At 39.7% G+C, this 14,441-nt stretch overlaps 1 protein-coding gene across 1 annotated transcript in view; it reads left to right on the forward strand.

Annotated features, from left to right (window-relative positions):
• The window catches only part of LOC106586053 (SLAIN motif-containing protein 1), a 43,116-nt gene that overhangs the window by 13,086 nt on the left and 15,589 nt on the right, over nucleotides 1–14,441 (forward strand). The window contains exon 2 of the mRNA XM_014172872.3: nucleotides 2,463–2,599. Within this exon, the coding sequence (XP_014028347.2) occupies nucleotides 2,463–2,599 (137 nt within the window). The remainder of the gene's footprint in view (nucleotides 1–2,462; nucleotides 2,600–14,441) is intronic.

The following is a 14,441-nucleotide window of genomic DNA, read 5'->3' on the forward strand; positions in this document are numbered from 1 at the left end:
TCATATAAAGGACTGGTAGAGTTATGTCACACATGTAGCTAATAAAAATATAGGGAAATGTCTGCTCTACCCAAAATTACAACCAACTAATTGCAGCATTATCGCAAAAATGGAAGAGGCAAGTGGAAGGACGAAAAAGTAAGGAATTATATGGGGGATACAACCATCCCAACTCAAATTTTGCTGCAAAGAGAAAGAATCACTAGATAATTTGTTTTGGTACTGTCCATATGTAGCTTGTTTTTGGTCACAGGTCACTATGAGAATAGAAAGTTTTAGAACTTTTGTGAAACTTCACAGCACAGTTGAAAAATATATGGCAAATAGAAATCAAAACTGGATGGTGTTCAGCGATAGATGGGAAGAGTTGAGTGAAGCTGAAGGGTGGGACTAAAAAAAACAATAATGTAAAATATACTTTGTCCGTAAAATGTATAAAGGTTCCGAACTTTTGTGAAACAGCACAGTTAAAAATAAATGTGTGGAATTTCTTTCTTTCTTAATGCGTTTGAGCCGATCAGTTGTGTTGTGACAAGGTAGGGGTGGTATACAGAAGATAGCCCTATTTGGTAAAAGACCAAGTCCATATTATGGCAAGAACAGCTCAAATAAGCAAAGAGAAACGACAGTCCATCCTTATTTAAAGACACGAAGGTCAGACAATCTGGAAAATTTCAAGAACTTTGAAAGTTTCTTCAAGTGCAGTCGCAAAAACCATCAAGCGCTTTGATGAAACTGTCTCTCATGAGGACCGCCACAGGAAAAGAAGACTCAGAGTTACCTCTCCCGCGAGGATAAGTTCATTAGTGTTACCAGCCTCCAAAATTGCAGACCAGATAAATGCATCACAGAGTTCAAGTAACAGACTCATCTCAACATCAACTGTTCAGAGGAGACTGCGTGAATCAGGCCTTCGTGGTCAAATTGCTGCAAAGAAACCACTACTAAAGGGCACCAATAAGAAGTACACACTTTCTTGGGCCAAGAAACACGAGCAATGGACATTAGACCGGTGGAAATCTGTCCTTTAGTCTGATGAGTCCAAATTTGAGATTTTTGGTTCCAACCGCCGTGTCTTTGTGAGACGCTGTGTAGGTGAACAGATGATCTCCGCATGTGTGGTTCCCACCATAAAGCATGGTGGAGGAGGTGTGGGGGTGCTTTGCTGGTGACACTGTCAGTGATTTATTTAGAATTCAAGGCACACTTAACCAGCATGGCTACCACAGCATTCTGCAGCAATACGCCAAACCATCTGGTTTACGCTTAGTGGGACTATCATTTGTTTTTCAACAGGACAATGACCCAATACACCTCCAGGCTGTGTAAGGGTTTTTTTACTAAGAAGGAGAGTGATGGAGTGCTGCATCAGATGACCTGGCCTCCACAATCACCTGATTTCAACCCAATTTAGATGGTTTGGGTTGGACCGCTGTGTGAAGGAAAAGCAGCCAACAAGTGCTCAGCATATGTGGGAACTCCTTCAAGACTGTTGGAAAAGCATTCCAGGTGAAGCTGGTTGAGAGAATGCCAAGAGTGTGCAAAGCTGTCATCAAGGCAAAGGGTGGACACTTTGAAGAATCTCAAATATAAAATATATTTGATATGTTTAACACTTTTGGTTAGTACATGATTTCTCATGTGTTATTTCATAGTTTTGATGTCTATTCTATCATTCTACAATGTAGAAAATAGTAAAAATAAAGAAAACCCTTGAATGAGTAGGTTTGTCAACTTTTGACTGGTACTGTGTATATATATATATTTACAATATATATATATATATATATATTTACAACATAAACAAAACATCTTTATATATATATTTATTTACAAAAAAAGATATGGGTGATTGGAAATGATGCAGACAATTACATTGATGGATTCCACAATTTATCTGCTATATTAAAGCTGATCTACCCCCCCCCCCCCTCAAGAAATATATCATTAATATCAGTAGTCTGAATTATCAATAAAGGCTGTAAGTATCACAGATTGGACCTTTAATACTTTTAGGTGTGCTCTTTATCCCACTGGTTTTATCGACAACCACAACCTTTTAAGATATTAAAATGCCTATACTTCTATGCAGAAAAGACATCAGAAAATCTCTCTTACCAGGTCGAAGTGGATATGAATACACAAACACTTCCTGCATTGAACGCATTCCCAGTTACAGAACAGTGTTGTGGTTGTTGTATTAATAGCATCGTGCTTTGAGTTGAGTTCTTATGAACAACACATGTCATGCTTTTCCCAATTTCCCTGTCAGCAATGTTTACTGTGATGTAGGCCTATGGCTCAAGCTTGGAGAGAATTAGGACAACACTTATTTACTTCGGCACATCGCTCCTCATGGAGAATAGGCCATCGACATCTCCTCTCACATTATGCCCTGGGCTGTCTTCTCTATTTTGTTCCATTTTGACATCACATGATTCATTCATCGTCCTCTGTTCCAGGCTGTATGTGTGTCCTAAGGCCAGGCTACGGGGCGAGTGTTTCCTTAGTCCCCTCCAGTGGAGCAGGCAGGTGCTGGACCACCCAGGCCCTGAAGTGGAGGTGGCCAAGAGGTCCCTGTGCCACAGACTGGAGCAAGGTAGCATACCTGAGACTGCCTTTTATCTGTCTGACTGCACAATACACTTGTCTCACTCCTCTTTACCTGTCTGCACACATGTACATCTGTCTCACTCATCTTCATGTGCCACATGGCTGTTTGATCTGTGATTACTTCAAGAAAGAGAGGATAGATAGATTTTATTTCCCAGTTATTAAAACACATGTACTTACAGTAGCTACATACATATAAAAAAAATATGACAGGGATATAACAAAAAGTCAGACTTACAGGAAATAATGAATACCCCTTGATTTATTCCACATTTTGTTGTGTTACAGCCTGAATTCAAAATAGATTAAATATATATATTTCTCACCCATCTACACACAATTCCCCATAATGACAATGTGAAAACATGTTTTTAGACATTTCTGCTAATTTATTGAAAATGAAATACCGAAATATCTGATTTAAATATGTTTTTACACCCCTGAGTCAATACTTTGTAGAAGCACCTTTGGCAGCGATTACGGCTGTGAGTCTTTCTGGGTGGGTCTCTAAGAGCTTTCCACATCTGGATTGTGCAACATTTGCCAATAAAACGTTTAAAAATTATTCAAGCTCTGACAAGTTGGTTGTTGATCATTGCTCGACAACCATTTTCAGGACTTGTCATAGATTGTCAAGTAGATTTAAGTCAAAACTGTAACTCGGCAACTCAGGAACATTCACTATCTTCTAGGTTAGCAACTCCAGTGTAGATTTGGCTTTTTAGGTTATTGTCCTGCTGAAAGGTGAATTCATCTTTCAGTGTCCGGTAGAAAGCAGACTGAAGCACGTTTTCCTCTACGATTTTTGCCTGTGCTTAGCTCGGTTCCATTTCTTTTTTTATCCTGAAAAACTCCCCAGTCCTTAACTATTACAAGCATACCCATAACATGATGCAGCCACCACTATGCTTGAAAATATGGAGAGTGGTACTCAGTAATGTAATGTGTTATTGGATTTGCCCCAAACATAACACTTTGTATAAAAATTGCTTTGCTGCATTTTTTTGCAGTATTACTTTGGTGCCTCGTTGCATGTTTTTGAATATTTTTATTCTGTGAAAGCTTCCTTCTTTTCACTCTGTCAGTTAGGTTAGTGTTGTGGAGTTGTTGACCCATCCTCAGTTTTCTCCTATCACCGCCATTAGACTGTAACTGTTTTAAAGTCACCATTGGCCTCATGAGTGGCTTCCTTCCTCTCCGGCAACTGAGTTAGGAAGGACTTCTTTATCTTTGTAGTGACTGGGTTTATTTATTTATTTCACCTTTATTTAAACGGGTAGGCCAGTTGAAAACAAGTTCTAATTTACCTTCTCATTTACCTGGCGACCTGGCCAAGATAAAGCAAAGCAGTGCGACACAAACAAGACAGAGTTACACATGGGACAAACAAACGTACAGTCAATAACACAATAGAAAAATCTATATACAGTGTGTGCAAATGTAGTAAGATTAGGGAGGTAAGGCAATAAATAGGCCATAGTGACGAAATAATTACAATTTAGCAATTAATCACTGGAGTGATAAATGTGTAAAAGATGAATGTGCAAGTAGAGATACTGTGTGCAAAGGAGCAAAAAAACTAAACAATATGGGGATGAGGTAGTTGGGTGGGCTATTTACAGATGGGCTGTGTACAGGTGCAATGATCGGTAAGCTGCTCTGACAGCTGATGCTTCAAGTTAGTGAGGGAGAGAGATATAAGACTCCAGCTTCAGTGATTTTTGCAATTCGTTCCAGTCATTGGCAGCAGAGAACTGGAAGGAAAGGCGGCCAAAGGAGGACTTGGCTTTGGGGATAACCAGTGAAATATACCTGCTGGAGCGCATGCTGCTGTGGTAACCAGTGAGCTGAGATAAGGCGGGGCTTTACCTAGCAAAGTCTTATAGATGACCTGGAGCCAGTGGGTTTGTCGATGAATATGAAGCGAGGGCCAGCCAACGAGAGCATACAGGTCGCTGTGGTGGGTAGTATATGGGGCTTTGGTGACAAAACGGATGGCACTGTGATAGACTTCATCCAATTTGCTGAGTAGAGTGTTGGAGGCTATTTTGTAAATGACATCGCCGAAGTCAAGGATCGGTAGGATAGTCAGTTTTACGAGGGTATGTTTGGCAGCATGAGTGAAGGATGCTTCGTTGCGAAATAGGAAGCCGATTCAAGATTTAATTTTGGATTGGAGATGCTTAATGTGAGTCTGGAAGGAGAGTTTACAGTCTAACCAGACACCTAGGTATTTGTAGTTGTCCACATATTCTAAGTCAGAACAGTCCAAAGTAGTGATGCTAGATGGGCGGGCAGCGATCGGTTGAAGAGCATGCATTTAGTTTTACTTGCATTTAAGAGCAGTTGGAGGCCACGGAAGGAGTGTTGTATGGCATTGAAGCTCGTCTGGAGGTTTGTTAACACAGTGTCCAAAGAAGAGCCAGAAGTATACAGAATGGTGTCGTCTGCGTAGAGGAGGATCAGAGACTCACCAGCAGCAAGAGCGTGTTTGAAATTGACCGCTCGACTGAGGGATCTTACAGATAATTGTATTTGTGGGGTACAGGGATGAGGTAGTCATTCAAAAATAATGTTTGACACTATTACTGCACACAGAGTGAGTCTATGCTTGTGTGAGTGAGTGAGTCCTTGTTTGGCAAATTTTTACTGCTTAACTTATTTATGCTTGCCATAACAAAGGGGTTGATATGTATTGACTCAATACATTTCAGTTTTAAAAGGTTTATATATTTTTTAAACATTTCTAAAAAATATAAATCTACTTTGACATTGTGGGGTATTGTGTGTAGGCCAGTGACCAAAAAAATCACAATTTAATCCATTTTAAATTCAGGCTGTAACACAACAAAATGTAATTCAAAATGATTCGCCTACTGAATGAAGGAAGAAGTGAAAGTTTGTTTTTGTTAGGTTTCTGTTTGTGTGAATTAAGGTCTCCCTCCCTTTTTTTTACCATATGGATTTGACTTTTTTTTAACCCTTCCAGTTGGTGTCAACTGCATCATAAACAATGGATGCCAAAAGCCGTTAAACCCCAATGAATAAGAAGAATATGCAATGTATAGGATCATGCTAGCTAGCTACAGTGAGGGAAAAAAGTATTTGGTCCCCTGCTGATTTTGTACGTTTGCTCACTGACAAAGAAATGAACAGTCTATAATTTTAATGGTAGGTTTATTTGAACAGTGAGAGACAGAATAACAACAAGAAAATAGCCTTCCCTGTAGCTCAGTTGGTAGAGCATGGTGTTTGCAACGCCAGGGGTTGTGGGTTCGATTCCCACGGGGGGCCAGCACAGGAAAATAATTATATGAAATGTATGCATTCACTACTGTAAGTCGCTCTGGATAAGAGCGTCTGCTAAATTGACTAAAATGTAAATGTAAATGTAAATGTAAAATCCTGAAAAACGCATGTCAAAAATGTTTTAAAATGATTAGCATTTTAATGAGGGAAATAAGTATTTGACCCCTCTGCAAAACATGACTTAGTACTTGTTGGCAAAACCCTTGTTGGCAATCACAGAGGTCAGACATTTCTTGTAGTTGACCACCAGGTTTGCACACATCTCAGGAGGGATTTTGTCCCACTCCTCTTTGAGGATCTTCTCCAAGTCATTTAGGTTTCGAGGCTGACGTTTGGCAACTCGAACCTTCACCTCCCTCCACAGATTTTCGATGGGATTAAGGTCTGAATACTGGCTAGGCTGAGGGAAGGAGGTTCTTACTCAAGATTTGATGGTACATGGCCCCGTCCATCGTCCCTTTGATGCGGTGAAGTTGTCCTGTCCCCTTAGCAGAAAAACACCCCCAAAGCATAATGTTTCCACCTCCATGTTTGACGGTGGGGATGGTGTTCTTGGGGTCATAGGCAGCATTCCTCCTCCTCCAAACACGGCGAGTTGAGTTGATGCCAAAGAGCTCCATTTTGGTCTCATCTGACCACAACACTTTCACCCAGTTGTCCTCTGAATCATTCAGATGTTCATTGGCAAACTTCAGACGGGCATGTATATGTGCTTTCTTGAGCAGGGGGACCTTGCGGGTGCTGCAGGATTTCAGTCCTTCACGGCGTAGTGTGTTACCAATTGTTTTCTTGGTGACTATGGTCCCAGCTGCCTTGAGATCATTGACAAGATCCTCCCGTGTAGTTCTGGGCTGATTCCTCACCGTTCTCATGATCATTGCAACTCCACAAGGTGAGATCTTGCATGGAGCCCCAGGCCGAGGGAGATTGACAGTTCTTTTGTGTTTCTTTCATTTGCGAATAATCGCACCAACTGTTGTCACCTTCTCACCAAGCTGCTTGGCGATGGTCTTTTAGCCCATTCCAGCCTTGTGTAGGTCTACAATCTTGACCCTGACATCCTTGGAGAGCTCTTTGGTCTTGGCCATGGTGGAGAGTTTGGAATCTGATTGATTGATTGCTTCTGTGGACAGGTGTCTTTTTATACAGGTAACAAGCTGAGATTAGGAGCACTCCCTTTAAGAGTGTGCTCCTAATCTCAGCTCGTTACCTGTATAAAAGAAAAGATAGCTGGGAGCCAGAAATCTTTCTGATTGAGAGGGGGTCAAATACTTATTTCCCTCATTAAAATGCAAATCAATTTACAACATTTTTGACATGCGTTTTTCTGGATTTTTTTGTTGTTATTCTCTCTCACTGTTCAGATAAACCTACCATTAAAATTATAGACTGATCATTTCTTTGTCAGTGGGCAAACGTACAAAATCAGCAGGGGATCAAATACTTTTTCCCTCACTGTAAGTGCACAGACAATGCACAAAACACTAAATGCTTCCTCAAAGCCTAGCTACCTGGTCACTGTAGCTAGCACTATATAATCAAAAGGTGTAATTGATTTCCAAGAAAATCTCACACACACACACAGCAAGGATGGAGTGACACAGTGTGGGGCTTACAGACACACAGAGCCTGCAATAGTTACCTTCATTCAAACTATCAAAGAACCGTCGGACCTAGAGCTCTGAAACTTTAGAAGCCTGTTCTAGAGCTCAAGTCGATAGTGCACGGTGAGTTATGTGGCTCTAGAAGGTTCTCAGACCGAGAAACAGCCTCGTACATTTGCAATAACTTCAATTAATTTTGACCATCGTGAAAATTATGACATATAGAAAGTCCCAGAGTCGCAAGACTCGGTGCATTGAAACCGCCTCGGCCCATAGAGACGGACCCTAACGTTTCTGTCCGATAGCTCATTCAAGAACCCTGTAACAAAGCCCGGAAAAAGTGGATTTTCACTACCAATTAAGGTTGCTGCTCGGGCTCCGAATGACCTATCGAGCCAAAACTCAGGGTTTCAGGGTCGCCTCAGTCACCATAATGTCAGAACTGGACCCACAGCTAGAACGTAACTATGTGTTTTATGTATTTATTATGGTTTAAACAGAAGGAGCTGTGAATTTTGGGCCTGCCATGAAATATGTGATAGTTGGCTTCTAACCGGGTTGGATAAAGTGGGTTTGGTTTCAGTTTGTATCAGTTTGGTGTCAGAATGATATCTAATTGACTGATGGACGCTGACTTGTTGGCTGACTTTTGTACATTTGCAATAAGATTCAACAGTGAAAAACCATCACCAAATGGACACGATGAAATCAACACAACGAGCGATGGAGAGGAACCACTATCACTGCCCGGCCATCCCAAGTTCATCGAGCCAGTCAATTTTGCATTTCTACAGTTTTTTAGAGCATGTCAAATTCATGATGGTAAATGCCCATCGAAACATATTGCAAATGGACAGCTGTGCAACTGGTGATCGGAACAGTTTACCAGGAGCCCATTTTAAAAATGTATTTTAATGCCTTTAGGTGGGTGCAAGGGGTCCACGGCTGGGTAGGGAGCACCCCCCACCCATGCCCATCCAATAGGGGGTGCCCCTGGTCGTTTTTTAAAAAATCGTTAAAAAAATGACAGAGTCCCACTTCTCTCTCATCATACATGACAAATAGACCTTCTAGGTTGATTCAGGGCTTAACATAGTGATATATATCATTTATATATAATTTGGGCAGTATAAATGCCATTTGGTTATGGTTCACTGACTTTTGGGTTCGGAAGCCGACTTCCTATGATCATATATGGCAAATGGACATAACATCCTAATTTGGCACTTTCAATACTTATATTGCATTTGGGCATTTCTTATTGCATTTGGCAATTGTTCACTGACTTTTGACTTTGACTTTTGACTTCCAATGATAGCATATTGCAAATGGACAAATTATTGTCAACCATGTATAGAGATTGTTGACATTAGTGTTTCATGTAATATTGTTTATTGGATTTACATTGTAGTAATTTTCTATTTCTTTTATCCTGTTTCCCTCTGTACACAGACCTCATGTATACTCTGGATCATCATTAAATTCCTAGATTGGGCTTCTGTGTCTGTCATCACTCTTTGACCAGAGTGCAGTCGGGTATCTGTTTACTCCCAGTGGCCTATCCACACATTAGAGAGCACCAGACTCCGTTTAAATAATATAACTTATTTTGAACGAAGCCCTGGAATGAGTAAGTCACTCAGCCTTATGCTGTTCCTGCTTCTGTTGCCTAGTCTCATTGTCCTGTTGGTTTTGTCAGACAGTAGCCTAATAAACATATACATATTAAAACTATTTTTTTAAATCCAATTCAATAATATATTTGTACCTCTGTAGATGCTGTGTTTTTATTTTTAGAATACAGTTCTCGGTTTACAGTAGTGATGGACAGCTGGAGGAATTTTGAAAACATGTTTTCAAACACTTGTTTTTCACACAAGTGTAGTAGGTTGTGAACTCTGCAAGCAACGTTTCCACTCCAAGAACGAGAATGGTAAATGACTGTAATTAATACATTCATTCAATACATTGGAATACAAAAGAAGCCATGCACTCATGATGGGCTATTAGCAGGACAATAGGAAAGGAGGGTAGGGGGAGCATTGTATTTAAATACATTGCACAGTAGCCTAATAAACATATGCATTTTGAAATAGTACAAATAAAAAATCAAATTCAATAACATATTTCTACCACGGTAGATGCTGTGTTTTTGGTTGATGGCCAATATTAAAAACAGTCAAATACATTCCTGAGTTCAATCGCTTTAGCTGACATGTTGAGGTTTATTCATTGTTTAAATATTCAAGGCTCCCTTTGTTATTTCGTTTTATAACTAAAATGCTTGAATGTATTTAAAGACATGTATGACTTGTATGCTGTGTTAAGACATGCACAAATGAATGATTGATTGATATGCTGTATATTGAAGTAGTCCTTGATGCCAATAAGTATGTTTGTAACGGGCGTCATATAGAGGGGACCAAGGCGCGGCGTGATGAGTGCTCATGATTATTATTTAATGAAAAAATGAAACACTTTACAAAGGAACAAGAACGACAGCAAACAGTTCCGTCAGGCAACAACCACAAAACGGAAAACAACTACCCACAAAAAACCATGAAGAAAAACCCCTACTTAAATATGACCTCCAATCAGAGACAACGAGGACCAGCTGCGTCCAATTGGAGATCAACCCAAAAAAACAACATAGAAATAGACACAATAGAAAACAGAAAACACCCCCTGTCACGCCCTGACCTACTCTACCATAGAAAATAACCTCTTACTATGGTCAGGATGTGACAACGTTAAGCTAAAACAGCTACAGTAAACAGGACTCTTATACCCTGAGTACACCGCTTGCGTCATGTGCGCGAGCGTTGCAAAATAAATATAGGAATCTATGTTATTCAATTATTGCACCCACGCTGCTCGCGCGCGTCAACGAGCGTCTGCGTTGCCAAGGGCTAAAATAGAAGTAATTTCTATTTCTGACGCAGTTCGCGCTGCAAGTCCTGCCTCTAACATCTCCTCAATGGTTTATAGAAGCAGGCACCCACGTGCTATCTCCTCATTGGTTATACCCACGTGGGTGATTGAAAGACAAACTGTTGCCGGTTGTCCTGGTAATACTATGAAAGTTTAGATTCCAATCACCATATAAGTTAAACAAGGAGAGATGACTAGAAATGATTCGGTTGACTGTTTTTATGTGTGGATTAATTGTCAGAGTAGAGGACCTTGTGCATTTCAGGTAAAATAACAACCTAATGTTTATATCCCAGGACAAATTAGCTAGCAAAAGCAAGCTAGCTAAATAGGACAAATTAGCTAGCAAGTGCAAGCTAACTAGCTAAATTTCCATAAATGTTTAATGCTTTTCGACCTGTCCCCAAATTAATGTCATTGGTTCAGAATTTGTTTTGATATTTTAACCTGCATGTCGTGATCGCGTTTGGTGTAGGGGGACAAAATAAATGTATGCACGATGATGCATTATGGCGCACGTGCGCAGCCGGTTTGGGTTCCGTGTTAAGCCTACAGCTCCATGTCATTTCAATAACTTAACTTCTCAAAGATGCCATCTGGTGGTCAAACTAGCATGAACTAGCATTAATGGCAACAATGGCTGACACTTAAATAACGTGCCATAGAATTCTGTGGCACCCCGCAAGCTGTGCTGCAGTATGACGCAACTTTTAAACGAAGAACCACTGTATGTCAGGCTTGGATTCGGCATGCCAAAAGCTTTTTCCCCAGGTGCATGAACAATGAGGACATTTACTATGTTGATGAGAACCTACAGTATGGCCAGATACTCAAGACAAGCTTGATGCCAACTAGTGCCAATTGAACATTGTGTTCCTTTCATATTTTTTTGTTCTTAATTTGATTACAGCACACCTATAATGTAATTATATCTGAAGAATACATTCATATTTTTTATCAATGGTTGTGAAAGATCTCTTCAATGACCACACCTTTGACGTTCAGTCAATTTTGATAGGTAGTGCAAGTGTGTTGCCTGATGTGAAAACAGTGTAATGTACTGTAATTTACAGTACTGTAAGCATTTTGAAAAATGTATCTTTAATTTATTGCTGTTGGTTGTTAAAATAACTCAATTAAGAAGATATTATTATGTTTTCTTTTGGAGATTAAATCAATGTTCGCATGGTATTTCACAGTAAACTTTTATTTTGGATCAATGGTTGTATGGTGAAAGATGTCTCCAAACCAAATGAATGCACAATAAAAGGTTTAGAATATAAGACTTGCTGCATTACAAGTGTTAACAGTTTGGAGTTTATTACTAAGAATTTTGAAAATTCAACACATGAAAATAGCACCAAAGCGATTGAAAAATACTTTAATCTGCCTGCTACTGAAACAGAGTGGTTCACTAATACTGCATCAGACAGCATAACCACATATGGTGCGTGCATGCATGTGTTTTCGTATGCACATGTGTGCATCTTGTGTACAGGTGTGCCCTTGTATATGTGCACGTGTGCTTTGCTACAGTGTGTGTAGTTTAATTTTGTTATTCTGAAGATTGGTTGGGATCAATACATTCTGTATCAGTTAGTTGGTGTGGCTCTGTCCAGTCACCTTTGCAGTTGGATAATGGATGAAGTGTGTCTCCAAAGGGATGTGTATGTATGTTCAAAGTCCTCTCTGCTTTCAAAGGATGGATTCAGGAAAGGTTGGCTCTCTGTCCCTACGTCATGAATACAGCTTTGTTCCTCTGGTCTCAGTTAACTGTTGTTCACTTCAGTTCAGCTTTTGACATTATCGATCATAGTCTGCTGCTGAAAAAAATCTGTTTTGGCTTTATATCCTCTGCTATATCGTGGATTGAGAATTACCTGTCTAACCGAACACAGAGGGTGTTCTTTATTGGAAGCCACTCCAACATAGTCCAGGTAGGGCATACCCCAGAGCAGCTGCTTAGGCCCCTTCTTTTTTTCTATTTTCACTAATGACCTGCCACTGGCACTGAGTAAAGCCATTTTGTCCATCTATGCTGATGACTCAACATTATACACATCAGCTACCACAGCAAGTGTAATCATTGCACCACTTAACAAAGAGCTGCAGTCAGTTTTAGAATGGATGGCAAGCAATAAGCTAAATATTTAAAAAACAAAAACATTGTATGAGCAAGTTGAGGAGACTAAACTGCTTGGTGTAACCCTGGATTGTAAACTGTCATGGTCAGAAACATATTGATGCAACGGTAGTTAAAATGGCAGAGAGGTCTGTCTATAATAAAGCCTTACTCTGCTTAATTGACATCGCTATCAACAAAACAAGTCCTACAGGCCCTAATTTTATCGCACCTGGACAACTGCCCAGTCATATGGTCAAGTGCCACAAAGAGTGACATAGGCAAATTACAGTTTGCCCAGAACAGAGCAGCACGGCTGGGCCTTCAGTGTACATGAAGTAGAGCAGAGATTGATTGCATCACTACTAATGTTGAAAGCAAGTTGAAATCAACTAGCACACAGCTCAGACACCCATGCATACCCCACAATACATTCCACCAGGTGTCTCTTCACAGTCCCCAAGTCCAGAACAGAACTCTGGGAAACACACAGTACTACATAGAGCCATGACTACATGGAACTCTATTCCACATCAAGTAACTCAAGTGAGCAGTAAAATCTGATTTGAAAAATGGATAATGCGGGCTGTGAAAAGACACGCACATGCATACGCAACACACACTCACACTTGCACGCTACACACACGTACATTGTAATTTTGTAACATTGTTGTATTATGGTATTATACATTTTGTATTGTAGATATGTAGTTGTAGAGTAGTGGTGTAATAATGTGTTGTGTGAAAAAAATTGTGATATAATTGCCTTAATCTGGTTTGGACCCCAGGAAGACAAATGCTAATTGCTAATTTTACCCAGTAGTGGTAAGGCTAATTGTGTGTGAAGTACGCTAAATGCTAACACACTGCTCTCTCTCTCTCTTTGTCATGTGCCTTGCTGCCTACCAATAACTGGGGTTGCGTTGGAAATGGCACCCTATTCCCTATACAGTTTACTTCATTATGCTCAAAAACAGTGTACTATATAGGGAAAAGGGTGTCATTTCAAACGCAGCTGGGAATAAACTCAGTTTGCTGTATGTGCACACAGAGCCTCCACACATTTTAATATATTGTAATCACTATGCACTATGTGTTCCAGCCAGTACACTAGGGATGTTGAAGGGAGCACATTTAGTTTTTTGGGTGTGGATTTTACATGGTTCAATCCCTAATTATTCCCCCTAAATATCCATGAACCAACAAGCTGCAGCTGCAAAACTCATCTGGTTGTTAAAGCCCTCCCTGTTCCAAGCAGAGATTTTACACAATTGTTTTTACAATCTGAAATATTACAGTGTTTTTCAATCACTTTAGCACCATTTTCAGATATTTTCAAATGTCTTTGTACAAAACTCAAAACCAATAACACTTGTAATGACCCCTGTCTTGCATGTATGTTCATAATCTTTGATTGAGCTTTCATTGGAGTTGAACAACACTTTATGTGAAATACAGTACCTTGACAACATTTTGTTTAGCCACCAGTACATCAGATAGTGATAGGCTCACTATTTACATAAATAACATTTAATTCAATAGTAAAAAATTAAATATATTATTTTTAAAACTGTCATTTTTTAAGTGAAGAGGAACAGCAGATGGAAAATATCATTTTCCATACAGTATTTGGCTATAACTAGATTATTTTTAAATGTTTTATTAAATATGTCAGTCTTAGAGTTCCATTATCCTTACACAGTACATTCATAGAATAAACAATCATAAATTGTGTATTGTGTGAGTATTGTAAAGCTACAGAAAGCTACAGAAAAAAAACATCTTTTTGAAGCACAGTGGTGCCCTATGCGACATTGTACAAAATCATCTTTTCTATGTGACTTGTCAACTGATACTGTATC

The sequence above is a fragment of the Salmo salar genome, chromosome 25 (assembly GCF_965601325.2).
Source record: "Salmo salar chromosome 25, fSalSal1, whole genome shotgun sequence".
Taxonomy (NCBI): domain Eukaryota; kingdom Metazoa; phylum Chordata; class Actinopteri; order Salmoniformes; family Salmonidae; genus Salmo; species Salmo salar.